Source organism: Elaeis guineensis, chromosome 9 (genome assembly GCF_000442705.2).
Source record: "Elaeis guineensis isolate ETL-2024a chromosome 9, EG11, whole genome shotgun sequence".
NCBI classification, from domain to species: Eukaryota; Viridiplantae; Streptophyta; class Magnoliopsida; order Arecales; family Arecaceae; genus Elaeis; species Elaeis guineensis.
Window position 1 is genome coordinate 88,458,538 of NC_026001.2, and position 21,002 is coordinate 88,479,539.

The 21,002-nt window shown below is 36.0% G+C and overlaps 1 protein-coding gene across 1 annotated transcript; it reads left to right on the forward strand.

The window, feature by feature from the left end:
• The first annotated feature begins 2,921 nt into the window (after positions 1–2,921).
• On the forward strand, positions 2,922–19,283 carry LOC105051172 (protein LOWER TEMPERATURE 1). Its single transcript, XM_010931483.4, has 6 exons — positions 2,922–3,112; positions 3,259–3,304; positions 10,139–10,262; positions 17,214–17,293; positions 18,392–18,495; positions 18,796–19,283. Exons 1-6 carry the CDS (start codon positions 2,960–2,962, stop codon positions 18,832–18,834), a joined length of 546 nt encoding a protein of 181 aa, XP_010929785.1. The 5' UTR covers positions 2,922–2,959; the 3' UTR covers positions 18,835–19,283.
• Positions 19,284–21,002: the final 1,719 nt, after the last annotated feature.

Below are 21,002 nucleotides of genomic sequence, written 5' to 3' on the forward strand. Positions count from 1 at the left end.
ACTTTCATTTTTCCATTTAAGTATACAATTATGTTGAAAATAAAAAATAAACCACCAAAATTAAAATATTTTTTTTCTTTTTAGCATGTGAGATGATGTTTTATTTTACAAACAAATATTTTCATGTGAGACCATTTTGCAGAGGATAGAGCTAGATGGCAAACTTGGTTTACCAAACAAATTTTTTTTTTGATAACAATCAGAAGCTAAACGCTTGCATTACTGATGAAAAAATACAGAAGCTAGTTCAAAAAATATACAAATAAACATATATATAAAGGTGAAACATACAACCATCATGAATTTATCAGGTGTATGTTTGATTAAACTAAAAAAGAGTTGTCAGAACCTACCACCAAAGCTTACCAAATAATTATTGTAATACACTTGTAATATCAAGCAAGTTATAAAGTTTATGTAGATTTTACTCAGGGTTGTAGTTAGTAAAGCTAGTTATGTTTGGTTCCTAATGACATGGATCAAAGTCTTGCTCCCCCTACCCCGATTTTGGCTAAGATTTTTTTTATTTAAATTCTCAAATAAATAAATAAATTATGGCTCATATGGTAATTATTATCTTAATCGATGAAGAATTTTGAGAAGTCTATAATTATCTACATCATGGATAGGAGAAGATAAATATTTAACAAACCTATAATTTTTTTTAGAAATTAAAGGAATCATAAACTTGCTGAAATCTAAATGCTTAATGACAAAAATCTGCATAAATTTTAAATTGAATAATAAACACATAGTTTTAAAACTAACAAGTGGTTGACTTAAAGCTAGATGACAAGCTAATATCTTGCAGTCTGCAAATATATGCTAAAAGATAAAAAAAAAATACTTACTTTATATAATATCTATAGAAGTTCCACCATTAGTGACACTAATAATATGACATGCAATACATGATAAACTTTTTAAATGTAAAAGGAGACCTTGAGTTATGATGCAGATTATAATTAGAGATCTTAGTCAAGTATATGCCCTAGGATGATAATGATTTGGTGAATTTCTTAACATGTTTGAGATTATATTTTTTTTACAACAAAACTTTTGACTGTTGACATTTCATCGAATTAGAAATGCAAATATAGTTTTTTGATGAACCCCTTCTTCTTGTGCATTTATTGTTTCAATATGATACTATTGTAAGAAGAAATCAAACAGGATTTATTCCATAACAATTTTTAATTTTATATATCATGGATTGAAAAGTTAACAAGTTGACCTTTAGGAAAATATTTTACTAGATTCCTTTAAAAGGTATATTTTCACTAAAGAGCATGCATTTATAAAGTATTAATTCTAGCTTTTTATAGGGTAAAAATTGCCAATAGACATAAATAAGAGTAGCTTTTCTCTAAAATGCAAGAAAAGAAAGAAAATAGAATCATCCTAAATAGATCATTTGAACCTAGTCTCCAATGAAATGTAAAAAAATACTTTCAAAATTAGAGTTTGGAAGCTTCAAATATAACTTATAGCTTAACCTATGGTTGTCTCGATTCTAATTACATAGTACTTCAATTCTGGTGAAAATATGCATGCATATAACTATCTAAACTAGAATAATAATTTATTGTTTGTTATAAAATATTTATTGATTGATTATATAAAATTTTATGAATTTCATATACAAATGCATATGGCTACAACTCAAGATGATACAAGAATCCACACTTTATATCATAAGAGTAATTTTGATGCATCAATTAGAAAAAAGGGAAGAGCTTGCTTATAAGGTAAGTCGATCCATAAAATATAACTTATAGCTTAACCTATAGTTGTCTCGATTCTAATTACATAGTACTTCAATTCTGGTGAAAATATGCATGCATATAACTATCTAAACTAGAATAATAATTTATTGTTTGTTATAAAATATTTATTGATTGATCATGTAAAATTTTATGAATTTCATATACAAATGCATATGGCTACAACTCAAGATGATACAAGAATCCACACTTTATATCATAAGAGTAATTTTGATGCATCAATTAGAAAAAAGAGAAGAGCTTGCTTATAAGGTAAGTCGATCCATATTAGATACAAGAATCTATCCTTTGTATCATAAGTTTGTTTAACTTATAAGGCAAGTCGATCTATATTGGTGTTAAGATATTACCTAAATTATAGTGCATTAAGCAGCACTTCATTCTGTTGGGAGGGCCTCGTAGTATTCTTTTATACTTATGAGTTTGACACTATTTTGATTGAGGGCAATTTTATTATTGTTGCTACTTAGATTAGTAAAGTGCTAACCCCATTCTTATCTTCTTCTTCCAAATATCTGTTTGACGGTTCAAACCTAATTATTTATTTACTCTTCACATAATTATCAAGCAAAGAAAACAGCTAATTAAGCATCGTTTAAATTTTCAAGAGAAAAATGTCATTAGGATTATTATAAGAAATGAAAATTTGAAAAATATAATCACTTTAAAATGTAAGAGTAAAATAATGCTTCTAACTCTAAGTTACTTTAATAATTATCAAGCTTGAAAAATCAAATATTAAATGTAAGAAAAATAATATATAATAAAAAATTTTATAAATCTAAATTTGATTATATTTAGCACACACCATGAGCTCATGCAAATCAAGCAATGTGTACATTTACATAATGTTTATCAAAACATCAATATTTTGGATTTCTTTTTTTTTTGCACTATGAAATATTTATATTCTTTTAATTATTTGAAATTTTATCAAGAATTAAATTTTTTTGATTCGATTTTATTTTTTGATCATAGTTGGTAATGTGAAAGATCTAATCTAATTAATAAAAATTAATTTGTAATTGAGAACTAACTGCTAAGTTAATATCAGATAATATTTAGTTTTATTTTTTACATTCCGGTACAAAAAGAGGGGTTGTGTATATAATATGTATATCGTCTGATGTACGGTGCTGTAGCTTTCAAGTTTGTTTTCCAGAAAATAACTGAGGATGGAGGTCGAAGGCTCCGCCGGACCGGCGAGCGAAGGCCTCGCGGCGGCGTCACCGGCGCGAGCTTCGGATCGGGCGGCTGCAGGGACTTCCAAATACCTCACCAACCTCCCCTCTCGCGGCCTCTTCTCTGCCGACTTCTCTTCGAACCTGGTAAACTCTCTCTCCTCTCTCGCCGCCCAAACCCTACCTCCTTCTCTACCCCGACTTACCCAATTATCTTTTATAGATGTTCACTTCTTTAGTTTTTTTTTGGAGAATTGTCCCGTCTTTGATCACGCATTGAGAGCTCTGTGCAGGGTGGAATGCGTGTGTACGTCTGCGATCACGATACATCGCCTCCAGGTTCGTTTAAATTCTTATGTCTTTGTTTTCGTATTTTATAAGCTTGCAAGATTTAATCTCTCTAGTGTTCATTGTCTTAAGGATGCAAATTCTTGAGGATTTTGCTCGAAAGATCCCATCTTTCCAGTTTAAAATTGGAATTTTGAAGAAACATTTATATAATGGTCAAAAATGTTCCCATCATGTGGTAGCATATGAATTTTTTATGGAGTTTTTGTGGTTTCTACATGGAATTTTCGTCCCATTTCTTTTAATTGGTAACGCAATGAAGAATGTAATTGGAACTGATTTAAGTTTTATAAAGTTCATTTGTCCACTGGGATAGGGCTAGGGTTTAGGAAAATTGATTTGCTTATCTGCTGTGAGCTGGCTGATATTGTAAGAACCTTATATAGGGACAATGTGCCTCAATATGCTTGAGAATGAATGAGCAAAAGAAAAATACAAAAAAAAAAAAAAAAAAAAGAAGTGCTGAGTGGTATAAAAGTACAGGATCAATACACCTCAATTGATGCCACAGAGGCCTGATTGGCTTATTGCTGGTGTATACTGGACTTTGTCATACTAGCTTCTACCAGTATGGTATGTACTGACTAGTATGCTGCCAGTATTTACCAAATTTGAACCCTTGGTGTTTCATAATAAATAATTTCCATTCTGACTGATGAATTGATCTAGTCATATCCTTACACGCTACAGTAATAAATTTGTAGAAGAAGTTGAATACTTTATTGCAAAATTGGTTGCCTAGTAATTTGTGAGACATGAATCTCTTGAATGTAGTGCATAAAAATTATTAAAGAAAATGGGTTTCCAATAGATGTGCATATAAACTACAAGTTTTCTCTTTTCTAATAGATTCATCTGTAAGATACATGGAACCTAGGCTTGGTGAGAACCTAACCTGCCAAAATAAGTGATTGATGTGGGAATCTAGTGCTCAAAATTTATCCTGTGGCTTGTCTTCTTGTAAATGATACATATTGATAATATTATATAAGAAATAAAATTTTTGGAGGACCACCGTAAAGATATAGGCATCAAACTTGATTAACCTAAACATCAAGAAAAGCAAAATCAGAATCGGACCCTGTCCTGGTCGACCAGTGGTATGGTTTAGTACACTCCCCCATATCGGACCATAACGGTCCTAAGCCGACACGATAAAGAAGTTGAGGAGAGGGAGATTGGAGAAAGAGAGAGGGGGGAGGGAGGGAGGGAAGAAAAGAAAGGCCGGTGGAGATGATGGCAGTGGCCACCAGAGAGCCGTGGAGGCCCAGGATGATCGAACCATAGAGGGAGACAGGAAGAGAGAGAGGAAGGGAGGGGGGAAGGGAAATGGAAGGAAGGAGCGGCAGTGGGAGACCAAACCAGCAGAAGTCCAAGGGGTGATTCCGGCCTTCCGGGGTCCTATATGGCCCTCCGATGACCATCGCTGGCCTTCCCACACCTTCCTGTCCTTCCGCTTCCCTCTCTTTCTCTTTTCCTCTCTCTCTCTCCCTCCATGGTTCGGTCATCCAAGGGCCTTGGTGGCCTCAACGGCCCCCAATGGCCACCATCGGCTTTTTTCTCTTTTTTATCCCTTTCTCTTCCTCTCTTTCCTTCTCCCTTCCTCCGTTTTCGTCAGTGTTTTGAATTGAATCTTGAACTACATCGATAGGCCACTGGTATAGTTCGGTACATCCAGAATTATCCAGTTCGAGATGGTTTAGTGAACCTTATGGAACATTGTACGTCAAACTTAACGCTGTCAATATCAATAGTAGTGAAACATAATGGCTTTGTTTAAAAAAAAAAAAAAGAATGGGAATTGAATGTAAAAGCCCTGAGAGGAATGTGCTTGAAGGATAAAGCTATCTTTATTGGTTGTAGTATGTAATAGTTTGTATTCTTTGGCAATAAGGTGGACTATTTTGAGCAAGGAAGGGTAGGAGATTGTTAATCACAAAAAACGCTAGAGAGATTGGATTTCCTTCTTCCCTCCTCTTCCTCCTCCTCTTTTTCTTATTTCTTTTTTTAAGATTATGTGCAAAACATGGTAGAATCACTTATAAAGATGGTTAAGGGTGGCTATAAATTAGGTGTGTGTGAAGACAAGGGATGGTCCATACTCCCATCCATCCATCATGTCCGTTTCATGCAACTCTGTTGTTGCATCAACATCATGGGGATGTGGACAAGATCCACATGGCACAGTGTCCAGTTTTAAGCCATACTCACATGTATAACAATAATGGTGAATGACATCCTAGGTCCATATGTGTCAGTCTTTGCGTGCATGCAGTAGACTTGATCGAGTGAATATATTGATTTGCTATTAAATTTTTACAATTTGTATTATTGTTCGGCACAAGGCATGTCATGAAAATATCTCGCTACTCAGTGATCTCGTTGATAGTATATTGTTTTTTTTTTGGACGATTCTAAAGAATAGTCTCATTGAATGGATAGATATGACTTTGATGCAGCGTGTTTTACCAGATGATGCACCTACAATCCCATCAAGAGAACTGTGAACTAGAACCTAACTCAAGATTATAAGTTAGATTGTTAACTTAGAGAGAGAAATGTTTTCATGTAGAGTAATTTAGGGCCATGAAAATTGTTGACTTTTATTTGCTCTCTAGGAGAGTAGGAAACAAGAAATTCTGTTGGAGCTTGAGAAAAATGAATACGAAAAGTTATTGAGGAAAGGCTTATATGAGAAAAGTTCTTGAAGAAAGGCTTATTTTAGAAAATTATTAGTAGTGTCAACTACTGCTAACTACTACAGTAGCTCCCTCTTGTCGAGACACATTCCCTGCCAGAGTGGCCCCCGCATTAGTGTGAGGGTATGGCATTTGGGAATGCCATAACTGGGTATGTTGAACTTTACACACCTCATAAAGGTATGGAGAAGCTTTTTCCCAGTGAAGATGTTTGTCCTGTGTTGGTCAACAGAAATCTACTGTTAGATTTGGAACAAATTCCTAGATGGAGGAATCTGAGAATCTAAAACTGCCTCTCAGGTCATAATTATGTATTTCTGATTTCTTTCTTAATCTCTATAGGACTTATACATTCTAATTTGTGATATGTCGACCTATATAAGAAAAGCGGGCAGCATTTTTTTTTTCTCATTTAACATGATAGTACAATATTGGTAATAAATGATATGTTAATCAGGTTATTAGTATTGCTGAAAAGAAATGAACTCTTGTAAGTGATTTTAATAATCCAATAACCATTCAATAGAGATGATAATTTTGGTGAGGAGTTATTCATGTCATACACCATTAGGGGTGCAAATGGGCCAGCTCGGATCGGGTCATGAGTGATCCAACCCGACTTGGTTCCTTGATCGGGTCCTAATGTTGGACCTAGACCTAACCAATAAAAAATCTGATTGGGCCGGGTTGGGTCCATGGTCAAAAATTTTGCCCTAATGGGTCATTCGGGTCGGGTCGGGTCGAGTCCATATATAACCCTATCCCAACCAGAAAATTTGGGTTTGGTTTGAGTCTGGAACGTAGGTTTTATTTTAAGAGGTTTCATGCATATAGGTTTGTGTTTTTCTGTTTCATATGTCTGTGTTTTTCTTAAAGAGGCCATGATGGCAAAGAGTAGATGAGAATTTAGATGCAGCCCACCAATATTTAATTGTGCATTGGGAAACAATGAAGATAGATTATCACTCTCTCTAGTATAATGTACTCAACACAGCAACCCTGTAAAACCAAGAGTAAGAAGAAATTAAATTTCAGCCCTCACGTAGTCCAACATAAAATTATAAACCTGCTGGTTTTCTGGCCATTATTTTACTTCAATTGCTAGAAATAAATAAATCCCATCAAATTGAATCTAGGATGGAAAGTCAAAGGCTATGTAAAATAGTGAACAAGAACACAAAATAGAGCCCAATTTTATTAGCTTAAGCATACTACAATCCTAGTTTAGTAACAGATTTTAATACTTTCTGAAGATGTTTCAACTGCCCAATATCAATTGGCATACAAGATGAAGGCCACAAGTCATGAAATGTAGGATTTTGCTGAGTTGGTGTCTATAGGACCGAGGGGTGGAACCGGGCCGAGCTAAGCCAGGCCCTACCACAGTACCACTACCCGAGCCTGGCTCAAAAATTATTTTCGGGCTTCAGGCAGGGTCTAGGCCCAATAATTTTGTAAAAATCCAGGTTCGAGCCCGGCCCAAATCCATTTGGACTAGCCCGAAACATTGCTTGGCCCGAGCCTATCATGTTTTGTTTGAAGGTAAATTGGCTGCCTTAAGCATCGAAATATCCACAGGTAGTAAGAAGAAAATAGTTATATGAAGCATCTTTGGTGAAAAGCATAGTAAGAGTCCACCCAACCATCCTGACCTTTTCTTATTTTAAATGAATCTCTAAATTTTATACGCAACTCAACCATACTGCATGTCATGGATCAGCGCTCTCCAGCAAGGTAAGCAAGAAATTCTTGTAATCCCTAGAGGTGTCATCAATAGCATCAACATTAAAGGTGGTCTTGTATCTAATCTTGTACTCCTCTTTGATCTTCTTCATATCAATTTTGGCTCGGCTGACAATAGCTCTCGTAAGAGAGTCCTCATCTGTTCCAAGTCCTAAGACTGAAGATCTCACCATCTGGCCACATGAAGCAACATTTTGATATTGAATAAACAAAAAAAATCCCTAAGACACCACCCTTGGTACAAATGTAGTGATATTACCTCTACAAAGGTGTTTTCCAGGGGATCCTATGCAACAAACGACGTCCTTTAGCATCGATATAAATTGGCTGCTACCACTGCTGTCAATATCCTGTATCAATTCATAGCTCTAACAAAATTAGGGTGATTTCAGGCTCTCAATATTCGGGCTTGAGCCTGAATTTCGGACTGGGGTCGAGCTTGCAACTAGGCTCGGACCCGGGGCTAGCTCGAGCAGGCCAATGGTAGGCCAAGCCTTGCCTAAAAATGAAATGAGCTCTATATCCGAGCCCAAACCAAGCTCGATTTTGTTCTGGCCTAACCTCAAGCCCGACCCACAGTCGGGCTGGCCCGAAGCCCATCAGGCCAGCCCAAGCCCATTTCCAGCTAAGACCCCACCTTCTACATAGATTGGTGCCTAACACATCAACACCGAATGGGTTTCTTTTCTTTTTCTTTTGTTCTTGCTGAGTTCAGGTTGGGTCGGTTCGGATCGGACTTCAATAAACCCAAACCCGACCCAAAAATAGAATGGGTCTAATTTTAAAACCGATCTAGCCCCACTGGTCCTTTAAAATGGATCAGATCGGGTCTTAGCAGGTTGGGTCGGGTTCCAGGGTTGACCCAACCTATTTGCAGCCTTATACGCCATCATCCCTACTGGGTTTTCCTCAGTTTGATATACATAAGACAAGAAGACAGATTAAGAAAGACATTGAGAGGGTGAGGTGAATTAGGAAAACAATAGAGGGGGAAGTGAGAGGGTATAGTAAAAAGAGGAGAGTGGAGCATCAATTTAATTTGAGAAAATGTAGGTGCGGCACTTCACACAAACTACATGTGGCATAAGGAAATTTGTGTAATTTGTTGGAATTGCTGCTCTACATGGGGTTAAGGAATTTTTCATGTGCATTAGTTTGGGGACCCCACATCATTTTCCATTTACTTTCTGTGCATATAGATCTTTCTTGTTTAATAAGATTAGTTCATTGAGTTGTCCAATTTTCACCGTGTACAAACTACGAAGTTAATAACCAAAACTTGTCTTTATTATATGACAACCAAATTTTTGATGTATATATTATATGTATTGCTGATTCTTGAGTATATATTATAATGTTTCACACATTGTTGACAGCCCGTTTCTGAGAATTTTTTTCCCTTAAGGAAATGAATTGGTTGGAAATTGCAACTGAAAATTTGAGTGTCAAAGTATATTTATCTGTTTGTGATAACCCAAATTTTCATGGATTATAAACTTAACAGTGTAGTTTGTTTCTGTTTTTCTTATTTCTCATACCAGGAAATCTGCAAATATGTTAAGCATGCACTAGAAACATTCTATATGTACACCTATTCTTGAATCTTCTTCCCAAGACTTAGGCAAGTCATTTACTATTGTCATATACTAACACATTTACCGATTCATCTATCTCACTGGGTCTGAAGCAATGCAAGAGATGCCATATCTTCTAGACCTTTGGGTTTTTTAAGCCAGCCAACTTTTTTCAGAATAGCTTATCTTGGAAAATAAAAAAATTCAAACCTATCAGTGATGGCTTGGATCCACCATTGGTGCCCTCCAACTAGTAGTCTGAACATTTATCTTAATTAGATGCTCTTGGATTTTGGAATGATGTTGCCAAAATAGTGGGTCTCCAATGTTGCTGGCAACAATTGTGGTTTCTCATGTTTGTGTGGAGACTCCTAGGCAGAATTTTTTATTCATTACCAGTGCAGATCATGCCTGGTTCTTGGATACTGTTGAACTTTGTGCTTAGGAGAGGCCTGGGACCTTTGCATCCAATTTTTAGGCTTGATTTGTGATGCTTGTGAAATAAAGCACTATATAAAGAAATGATCATACATTCTAAGCATAATTATACTTTTGGATATGCAGCTTTTGCATGCCTACAAACCCTTCCATCTTCTCATCCTAAATAGTAGTTACTCTCTTGTAAGTTGTACTTAGAGCTAAACTTTCCTTACTAGCTCCTAAGGTTTGAAAATATGGTGGAATTATGTCATAATACTAAAACATGCATTTATCTTGTCCTCCATGATATTCATGATTATTCAACTAATTTTGGGTTTGAACATCACTGAATCACTAAATTTCAATGGTTGCTATTCTTTTTTATTTAGAGGACCAAGTTATCAAGACAAATACAACAAATATATTGATTAGAGCTCTCCAACTCAGCAAACAAAGGAGTGAGTCAAAGGATGTGAATGCTAAAGCTCCAGCAGAGAGCAGCAGGGGGAAGAGGTATGGATTTCTATTTGATCTACTGGTGGTGTTTACAAAATTTTATTGAATTAGTCTGTAATGTGGGATGCACATGATAATGACCCCATACTGCATTATAATTTTATTTTACTATTTTTCTTTTTCAAGTTGCTTTATGGATTTAGTACAAGAAGACTTCCATATATAGGCAATTTAATCATCTGAATGAGCGCATGCTGATGTGTGCAGATTTCTTGCAAAGTGCATGCATCTCATCTAACATTTGCATGGAATTAGGTATCCATTTGACCATGTCTATGTGCCGATGTCCTCTTGTTTATCTTGGAATCATTTCTTACAAGGTTTGCACCAGTTACTCTGCAGTCTAGCTCTTGCACCTGCTTTCAGATGCTCCAACATTTCATGAATTTGATAATTTTTTTCACGCATGCACACCCGCACATGCACACGTGTACTTGAGTTATAATCTCATTGATAAGATCTGCAGTCTAGTCCTATTATGCAAAACATATGATCCATCAGTAGATGAGACTCCATATTGTTAGTTATAATATACAATACTGAAAATTCCTAAAAGCAAAGTTATATGCTCCATAATTTTTTGCCCCTGTGCAACAAGTAATCATGAAATGGGCATATTTCAATGAAAAGATAATAGTTATATTGGATTTATGCCTTGGAATAATCTAAAACCTGCTGAATTTTTAAGACCATGTGTTTTGAGTGTGTAGATCATGATCGACGGTGTAGGCTCTTGTTTTAGATGGCTCAGCATATGTTTTTGATAACCCTAGCTTTATTGCTATTTATGTGTTTGAAAAGTCTATGATGACAAGTTAAATGGTCCAATTTTAATTATGATTTGAAAAAAAAAATCAAGACTGATAAATTTAGGACATGTGCCTTTCAGAAAGTGCCCCTGACAAGAATAAGCAACAAAGTAATGGTGAAGTCATCCCAAAAAAGTGGTGATAATACAATAGCCTTTTATTGATAAGGTCACATTTGATTTGGAAGAGATATCAAATTGCCGAATTTATTTTCAGCCAAATTTTATAATCAGAATTATTTAACTTCATGTTTTGAAATTTATTTAGTTCTAGGGCATTTGATTTAGAGCTATGTTTGGATGACAGGTCATGTTTCAAAATATTGTGTACTAAAAAATATTATTATTTTTCATTAAGGCTATGTTTGGACATTTTGAATTTTACGGTCATGATCTTATCCAGCTTGAAGTCAAAAGTTTTAGATATTTCAATAGGTCTCTGGTTGTTAAAAAGACAAAGTTCAAAAATGGAATATTCAGGTGATAGAGAGGGAAAAATCATGAACTTGGAAAATTCCCCACAAAGGAGAAACATCTAATTCCGTGATTTGATGTATTCTGTGAAATTTCATTGTACTACAACCAAACACTAGGTTGTCTAAAATTATATCTTTTTAATTTCAACAAACAAAAACTACTGTTGGGTCTATATATTCCTTGAAAAATAAATGCTAAATAGTAAAAGATATTGCTAGTAGTTATTAAAGAAAACAAAATTGCAATTTACAGTACAAGTTAGAGTGCACAAGGAAATAAGTATATTTTGTTGCATAGAGACCAATTCAACCTTCAGGGCGCCATTCTAGCCTGATGTGTTATTTGTCATGTTGAGCTTTCTGTGAAGCTAGATAAGGGCTCAGAGGAATTAAATTGTAGTTTTACTATTTGCAAAAGAAACTTGGAATTTGTCTAAATCTCACAAATTCAAAGCTTGAGTAGTTTAAATATTCACCAAGTTTGTCTTGTGCTTGTAATTGTTTGTATATGGAATGTAAAGTCTGTGAGAATGGAAATGAATATGTCATGCCAATAAAGATTGATGACCAAGAGATATCATAAAGCAACTGATTTCATTACTTAGGATCTTGTATACAAACTAATAGGAAAATAGATGAAGATATATAAAATAGGATCAGAGTTGGTTGGATAAAGTGGTGATGTGCATCTAGAATGTTATGTAATAGGCATATATCTCGAAGAATTAAGCCAAAATCTTATAGAACAATAGTAAGGCCTTTGATGCTATATGACTTAGAGCAAGGCTCGCTGTGCCAATACCGAAGCCCGAACTGGTCGGCTGATGGTACGGTATGCCCACCATTTTGTACCATGCTCAAATCAACATAGCAGGGTAAAGGAAGAAGGAAAGAGAGATAGAAGGGTGGAGGGAAGGAGAGGGAGGAAGGAGAGAACCTCTGGAGGCCACGGAGGCCCATTGAGGCCACCAAAGGGCCATTGCACCCTCTGGAGGGTCGGAGGAGGCCGATGAGGAGGTGGGAAGGAAGAAGAAAGAGAGAAAAAGAGAGAGCCTTTAAGACCTGTCAAGGCTATTGGAGGGCAAAGGCGTCCGATCGAAACAAAGATGGAATCCTCTTTTTCTAGGATATCGGGTGAAGTTGGCAACAGTATTACCGACTTCAGCCAATCCCCCCCCTCCCCGGGGAAAAAAAAGAAAGACGAAATAGGAGCAAAAGCTCCTATTTCAATTGGATGCCTTCGGCCCTCCAATGACCTCGATAGATATCTCTTCTCCATCTCCTTCCCTCCCCTCTCTTTTTCTTCCTTCTTTCTTTATCCGTCCCCTCGCCTCACCAGTCCTCTAGTTGGCGCAATGGCCCTCCGGCAGCCTGTGGAGGCTTTCTCTCTCTCTCCCCCTCTCTTTTCCTCCCTCCTTTTTTTTTTTCTTTTCTTTGCCCTCCCCTCCTCGCCGATGTCTCATTCAAATGCCGGAATAGTCTCAGTCAACTATTGATATGATTCGGCACACTCTAAACTGAACAGTTCGAGATGGTTCCGCCTTCCTAGACTTGGAGTGTTGGGCAATGAAGAAAATACACAAAAACAAATTAAATTTAGCAAAAATCAGAACCTTAAGATCGATATATGACAAAACTAGAAAGAATAAAACAAGAAATGAATGTGTTAGATGAGCTATAGGCATGGTCTCCATACTGCCCCATATCATCCGGTAGAGTGTACTATACAGTACTGGTCTTGTATCGGTATATTGTCTCGTACTGTACCAATATTTGGTGCGTAGTCTTGTACGGTTTCGAATCGCATACTGATACTGTAATAGGATGATATCAGTATGGGATCCGGTACCGAGATAGCGAACCTAGCCTATAGGAGTTGTATAAATGGGGACAAAGTAATGAAAAATTGATTGAGATGTTATGGACATATACGATGAAGACCTAAGGAGGTTCCACCATTCAATGAGGAGAGGTACTTTGTTTTGTGTTGACGTTGGTAAAAAGAAAAAGGAGGGGAAGATCTAAGATAACATAGGTGGAGATGTAAGGAAGCATATGGAGAAACTTGAATAACATCAGAGGTAGCCCAAAATAGGAATACTTGGCAAACAAGGATTTATAAAGCCAACTTCAAATAGTTGGGAAAAGGCTTGATGATTATGATTATAATTAGAGTTTATTGCTTGTGAATCCATAGTAGGTAATTGGTGGTTAGGAGACCTAATATTACTTTTAAATGCAAGTATAATTCCTTCTTAGTAGCAAACAAATTTTCTAAAGATATAAGGCTAACTATCAAATAATAACTAATAAGTAGAGTTGAATTTAGAAATAATACTCAACATGCGAGATGCACATGAGAAGCAATAGGATGGATGGCTGTGAAATCTCAATCTAATTGCAAATCTTGATTTAGTTATGTTAGTATTAAATGCATTCCTATAATTTTAGCTTGATTCTCTCTTGCATTCACACACACATGTCGGGGGTGTAAATGAGCCAAACTCAAGCTGTTCATGAATAGCTTAATTAAGAGATCTCACGGCTCACATTTATGTACTTTAAGATAATTATCTTGATTCTTGACTATAGTCTAATTTGATCAAAATTTTAAATATCAGTACAAAATCGTGTCATTTTTTCATCAGAATGATATGGCATCAATACTGTATAGGTACCTATGGTATTTACCAAATTGAAAACATCAAAAAAAATAAAAAATTGTATGGACCTATATGCTCTACAGGATACTGATAGTATGCACTGATACAGTCAATACATGCTGCTATAGATAATTTTGTCATCCTAGCAACCGTACCAATGCTGGTTTTGCATTGAGGTAGTATGATACTGATAGTATCATCCCATTCTTGCAGTTTTGGATCATGAATTTAATAATCAAGATATATTCTATTATATATAAATTATGTAAGTTTATAATAAATAAATATAAGAAAATATTTTTATATACAGAATAGTAGTTAAGATTGTATCATATATATAAAATATTTATTTGTTCATAGTTCATGCTTGATGGAGCCAAGCTTGAGTGAACTAATCTAGCTCTAGCTTGGCTTGTTTGTTAATGAATCAAGCCAAAGATGAACTGGCTCACAAACAACTCACTCTTTAGTCTTTTGACAGCCCTTTACCCAGTGTACCACGGCAAGAGAGAAAGAGAGAGAGAGAGAGAGAGAGAGAGAGAGAGAGATTTTAATAGTCATTGTCAAATTGACCTGAATTGGGTGGCTCGGCCTGTATAAAACTGAATCAATGCCAAGTTGGAATGGTTCATATGGTGCATCTAGTTTGGTAATAATAAGCCTCACCTAGTCCCCCCTCGATGCTTCTGGAGCCTTTGAGGCTCTTGTTTGCTTACTCTCTTTCTCTCTCATGAGAATGCTCCAGCAGAGCTTAGATCCATGCAAAGGTTTTCACTCCCTTTCACCTTTTCTCCGCCTTCCAAATCCTATCTAATGCCAAGATCCACACTCATGAGCATTGAATCCTAGGAATCCAAATCCACTCAATGGGAGCCAAATTGATCTCTCTTTCCCCTTCTTTTCTTCATCCTGGATGACTGTTTGGTCTCATTTTGGATCTTTGGAGAAGAAAGAGAGATCTGGGTAGCGGAATTAGTTTAGGGTTCCAAATCGATCTCTCCTCTCCCACTCAATTGGCATCTTCATCCTCTTCCTTTTCTGCCGAGATCCACGCAAAGGTTTCCACTCTCTTTCACCTTTTCTCCGCCTTTCAGATCCCTATCTAATGCCGAGATCTTCACTCATGAGCATTGAATCCTAGGAATCCAAATCCACTCAATGGGAGCCAAATTGATCTCTCTTTCCCCTTTCTTCATCCTGGATCACTGTTTGGTCTCATTCTGGATCTTTGGAGAAGAAAGAGAGATTTAGGTAGCAGAATTAGTTTAGGGTTCCAAATTGATCTTTCCTCTCCCACTCAATTGGCATCTTCATCCTCTTCCTTTTTTGTCGAGATCCATGCAAAGGTTTCCAATCCCTTTCACATTTTCTCCACCTTCCAGATCCCTATCTAATGCCAGATCCACACTCATGAGCATCGAATCCTAGGAATCCAAATCTACTCTATGGGAGCCAAATTGATCTCTCTTTTTCATTTTTTTCTTCATCCTGGATCACTGTTTGGTCTCATTCTGGATTTTGGAGAAGAAAGAGAGATATGGGTAGTGGAATTAGTTTAAGGTTCCAAATCGATCTCTCCTCTCCCACTCAATTGGCATCTTCATCCTCTTCTTTTTCTGCATTCCAAGCCATCTATCGATGATGACAATGATACCAGGTGTCTCTCCCACCCTCCCCTCTCTCCCCCCTCCCTCTTCCTTTCTCTCCTTTAGCCTCTCGCCCTCCCTCCTACTGTTTTGGTATGCTCCCAAACAGCATGTTACAAACGAGCCTTGGTGTGGGTTTGGCAAGTCTTGTTTTTAACTAAAACAGATGTGTTTAATAATGAAAAAATATTTATCTACCGAATTTTCATTAAATAGTGGGATGACAATTAAACAGCTGCTTTGGCTTCAGACTTTTGCATTATAAGCTGGTAGCCGGAAATGTCTGTTTTCAAGTTAAAGTAATCAGATATAGGATATCATATATGTAACGGTACTAATTTAAATTTCTAAGTTAAAGTTCTTTCCTAAAGAATTCTGCTAGGTCACATTAATCTCACCATCAATAACCCTTTCACATGCATAATTAAAAAACCATAATGGGATCTTTTTTGATACTTTACCAGTCCCAAACCTTTGAGAATCTATTTCTTCTGCTTAATCTTCATGGTTATGCGAAGTTGATGTAAGTGCAATGGATCATTGAAAATATATGGCATTGAGATGTTTAGATGGAATGTCAAGTAGATTATAACCATGAGTATCAAGACTTGTGCGAAATATTTAGACTTGGGTTTTGTTTCCTCATTTTCCAATCTTTCCTCTTAAGGGCTCCATCTGCTTGCCCTTTTTTTCAGCACAAATGGCTTGTGTTGCTTCATGTTGCTTACAGGTGACTGCATTATGTAGCTATTGATTACCAAACGTGGTCATGTTGTGGCATTTTGCTTAAAGGGTTGCTCGATCACTATCAAATATATTTAGGACCCGTTTCAAAATTTCGGCCCTCTTGTGTTGCATTCTCTTATTGAAGATCAAAACAGAGTGAGTAGACAAGGGTGGAATCTGATCTGTGCAGGATGTGAGACAAGGTTCAAACAGACTAGATCAAAACCTGTTCACGACACTTTTTAAATTAACTTCGTCAAGATGTGTTACATTTTTTTTAATGTCGTTCTGCATTGCAATTACTTGTCAATGCATCTATTAATGCTGTTCTAACAAGTTTACTTATAAAATCTATTAAGAGAACTTTGGCTTTATTTTCTTGAAATCTTAATGTTGCTTTATAGGACTTCATTAATTACCAAACATGGCTAAACCGAATTAAATAGAGAAATCACTAAACTTAGTTTATATTTAACCGATCTTATCTGTTATTTCTTCATATCTATCATTGGTTCTTTTTCAATGACGGGCATGCCAAGCTAGCATAACTCACTTAGATAATCACTGCTTGTCTGTTCTAGTTTTCAGATTTTGTATAATACTGGATCCACATTTTTGTTTGTTGGCAGATCTGCTTTTAGAGCGTATGATGGCAGGAATCCAGCCAAAAAAGCCAACACTGGTAGTGCTTCTGGTATTTCTGGACAAGGTATTTTTTGACTTGCTCTGGTAGTTGAATGGATTCAATGATGAGTTAACAAGAAATTTAACTACCTTCCCTTCCTCTTTTATGAATTACTAGCCAATATTCTCTTCTGTATTATTCTTTTTGATCTACTTTATCGATATATAAATATTGCTTAAAGAAGTAAGAACATTATTTAACATTCTGAAATTGTGTCTCCTCTGCTTTTTTCTGAGATTGATTTCTCATGACTTCTCAAATTTTTGTATATGTATTTGAGGAAGTCCTCATGCAATTCAAAAACTTTTGGTGAAAATAAAGTAACTGAGCTGTCAACTGAAGCTATAACTTATTCTCTTTGTTTAGATTTTAATTCTGTAAAAAAATAATTAACAAATATTGAAGGTAAACTATGATTTTCCACCTAAGTTCTGAATTCTGCTTAAAAATTGATTTCTCTAGAAAATTCTTGTCCAGAATGTGCATGCCTAAATCTCGATCTCCCTAGAAACATTCTAACGCCAGCAATTGCATTGAGCTTAGCTTATGACAACAGTATATTCAGAAGATCCGACTCAATTAAGGGATTGTGATTCAAAGAACTATCTCTAGTTTCAGCAGCACATTCTGGCTGCAGCATATCAACAAAAATTCATGTCATAAAATCCATATAATACTCCATCAATGCGATCCTCTCGCATGTTGTAAAATACTTTCTATGTTCACACAGCAACATTCTTATGATGCATTTGACTATAACTAACTCCCAACAAGATGTCCAGCAAGCTCCATATGCTAGTGTTTATAGCAAACTCATTTTTTTACTCGAATGAAATTGGTGTGACTGAATCCACTACAAAATGCCAGCCAGTATTTGTTTCTTCTATTGGAAAATTAAAAACCTTACAAAGATTGTCATCTCCTGCATTCCAGCAAAATATGAGTATATAATACTTGGCGCTACTTTAAAGCTTCCTGACCCCATAAGCATTTACATAGCATGGACCATGGAGGCCTGAATGGTTCATGTAAAAAAATGGGCATTACATGTATTGATTATTACACTACATCCTACATTTTCTGGTTTTATTACAAGAATCTCAAGAGATTTTGGTGTGGTAGAGGGATCAAGTATCGGGGTGCCTGAGAAAGCATTACAGTCTTTGACCGTGGAGCGGTTGCGTGCACTTCTGAAAGAGAGAGGCCTCTCGCTTAGAGGAAAAAAGGCAAGAACATGTTTACCACACTGTTTGGTACTGCTTATATTATTGTTTTTAATAAGAATAATCTGTTAGGCATTGTTATAACCTTCACATTTTATAATCATATGATCAATAAGATAGATGTTCACCAGTGTTAACTGGTTAGGGTCTGTGAACCAGGGTGATTTCACATAACCTTACTGGATTTTTTTTTTTTTTCTTTTGCCAGTTGTGTACGTGCAAGGACTGCTTATTGCCAAATCCAACTATTGTATATAATTCTATAGAAATTCATGATCATGGGTTGTTTTTGCACTTATGCAGGATGAACTGATTGCGCGCCTGAAGGGTCAAGATATTTAGAGGATGAAGAACCAACATCGCTCCAGCTGGTTTTTTGGTCAATATGATGCTGTAGTAGGTTAAACTCCTTGTGTTGTATGTAAAAGTTGAAGCCCAAAAACAGTTCGCTTTTTGGACATAAGTTATCTCCAATATATTTTCTTTTTGTTCTTGTGTAACTGCATGTAAATTAGTAATCTTTTTGTAGGTCTGATGATGACTAGGGATTTCATAGTGTTAGGACTCCATAGTGTTAGATATGTGCTGTCAGTGCGGCTCAAGTTTTTTATGTTTTGATCCTGCCATCTGGTTTGTGGTCGAGGGATCATAAACCTACCAGCGATTCGGAGCATATGATTGTCTCCAGAAGATCTAGCGCTGCATGGCATATCTTCATGCATTAATTGTAATTGAACCTGCTGGCTCAGGTTGATGCAACAATGAGAAATCAAAGGCGTTTGAATGGGGAACTTTGGAGTGGCTTTTGATTTTTTCTTCTCAATGCTTGAAAATTTCTCATGCTGATGCTATGATAGCTGCTGTACTTTATATCTTTTTAATATTATGGGTAAAGATTTGGAATGAGAAGTGATCAGGTAACCTCATGCATTGTATTAGGTTGATTGTTCTTGTATATCTACTTCGCATCTAGTGCTCGACGTGTGCAACACAGAGGAGGGAAAAGGATAGATGGTTGTGACATATGTGCAAGTGTGATGGTCATGATCATCTATTTGAAAAATATACTGCCACTTTTAGCTTGTGCATTCTCTTTTCCTTATTTCTCTGAAGCAAAACCTGAAATTATCTGGGGCATACTTTTTGTTACCAGTTCAAGAGCAGACAAATGGTTGGCTCAGTGTCCATAGTTGAAGGCCCAGACTAATCTGCTTCAGCCGTGGAAAGCGGTACTGAAGTGCATATATTTGTGCCCCTGCATTGTAGTGAGAGTGCCAGACTTATCAAAACAAAAATGTTAGATCTAAAATACCCCTCCAATATGCCCTATTTCATATTTTGTTAAGAGTCTCAATGGATTTAACAAATATCTTGAGTTTTGGTCTAGAAGGTGCTTTAGTTATTATTTACTCTCTTTTTTCCAGGGTAAATGAGTTATTATTTACTTTGGGCATAAAGAGGTTTAATGGTAAACCCTTGCATCAACATGAGTTGTACATAGGGTGGCAATGTTTTTACTCGAGTTGGGCTGAGTCAAGTTGAGATATAAGCATTAGCAGAAACCTATAAATTTAAACTTAGAGATTGTTGGATGATTAGGCTAAAAATTTCATAGGATTCACAGACCAATATAATTAGAAAAAATGAGCTTGGGTTAGGTTGTTTTCAATAATACTCAGGGAGCCTGTGGAGTGGGTTGGTTTGAATCCCATAAAAAAAAAAAAAAAAAAAAAAAAAAAAAAAAAAAAAAAAAAAAAAAAAAAAAATCTCACATCTAGCCCACTAACAAAATCAGTTTTGGGCACGATCTAGTCCCATCTGTGTAAGCCTATTTCTAATTGGTTATATTGATCCAATCCAATGGTCCAATGGGATTTTCAATCCATCTACCTAAACAAGCCTTTAATTTATTTATTAAACATCTAGACTAGCCCAACACATTTAATTTGTTATATATATGCATGGGATTGTGTGGATTTTTGGTAAAAAATTAAATGGTAAATAAATTCCATGGGGTTTTAACAGTCTAAAGGCTAAAAATCTTAAGTAGATCAAATTGTAAGGGAATTGACCTGACCTAATTATTAAGGAAGAAATAAATTAGCCAGGTTAGGACTAAATATAAACCATACCCACTTTAATAAATAAGTTAAGTTGGGTTGACCCTTTTACAACCCAAACTCGCATATACCACAAAACTTAAGCCAGTTGCACATATGTTGGCAATCCGGGTCATAGATTTTCCACTTCCGCTCATTCATGTTTATGTTTTCCATGTTTTTCTTGGATCTGCTATAATCATTACAATCCATGAAAGATACTTCTCTGGTTGCAGTTATGCATCAATTCTCTTCTTTCTTTGCATGCCCAAATGCGTGGCATAAGTTGATCAGTTCTAATAGTAGATTTCTGCACAAACAGTGCTATAATCACGCGGCAGCACTCATCAATAAATATTTTACATTCTCTAAAATGATGTGCTAAATAATACAATTTTGATTAATGATAAG

What these genes read in the sequence shown, in the direction of transcription:
- LOC105051172 (XM_010931483.4), top strand. Translation starts at nt 2,960, where the DNA reads ATGGAGGTCGAAGGCTCCGCCGGACCGGCGAGCGAAGGCCTCGCGGCG. An exon ending in GAGAGCAGCAGGGGGAAGAG is followed by an intron (nt 10,263 to 17,213) that starts GTATGGATTTCT and finishes GTTTGTTGGCAG; the next exon opens with ATCTGCTTTTAGAGCGTATG. An exon ending in TCTCGCTTAGAGGAAAAAAG is followed by an intron (nt 18,496 to 18,795) that starts GCAAGAACATGT and finishes GCACTTATGCAG; the next exon opens with GATGAACTGATTGCGCGCCT.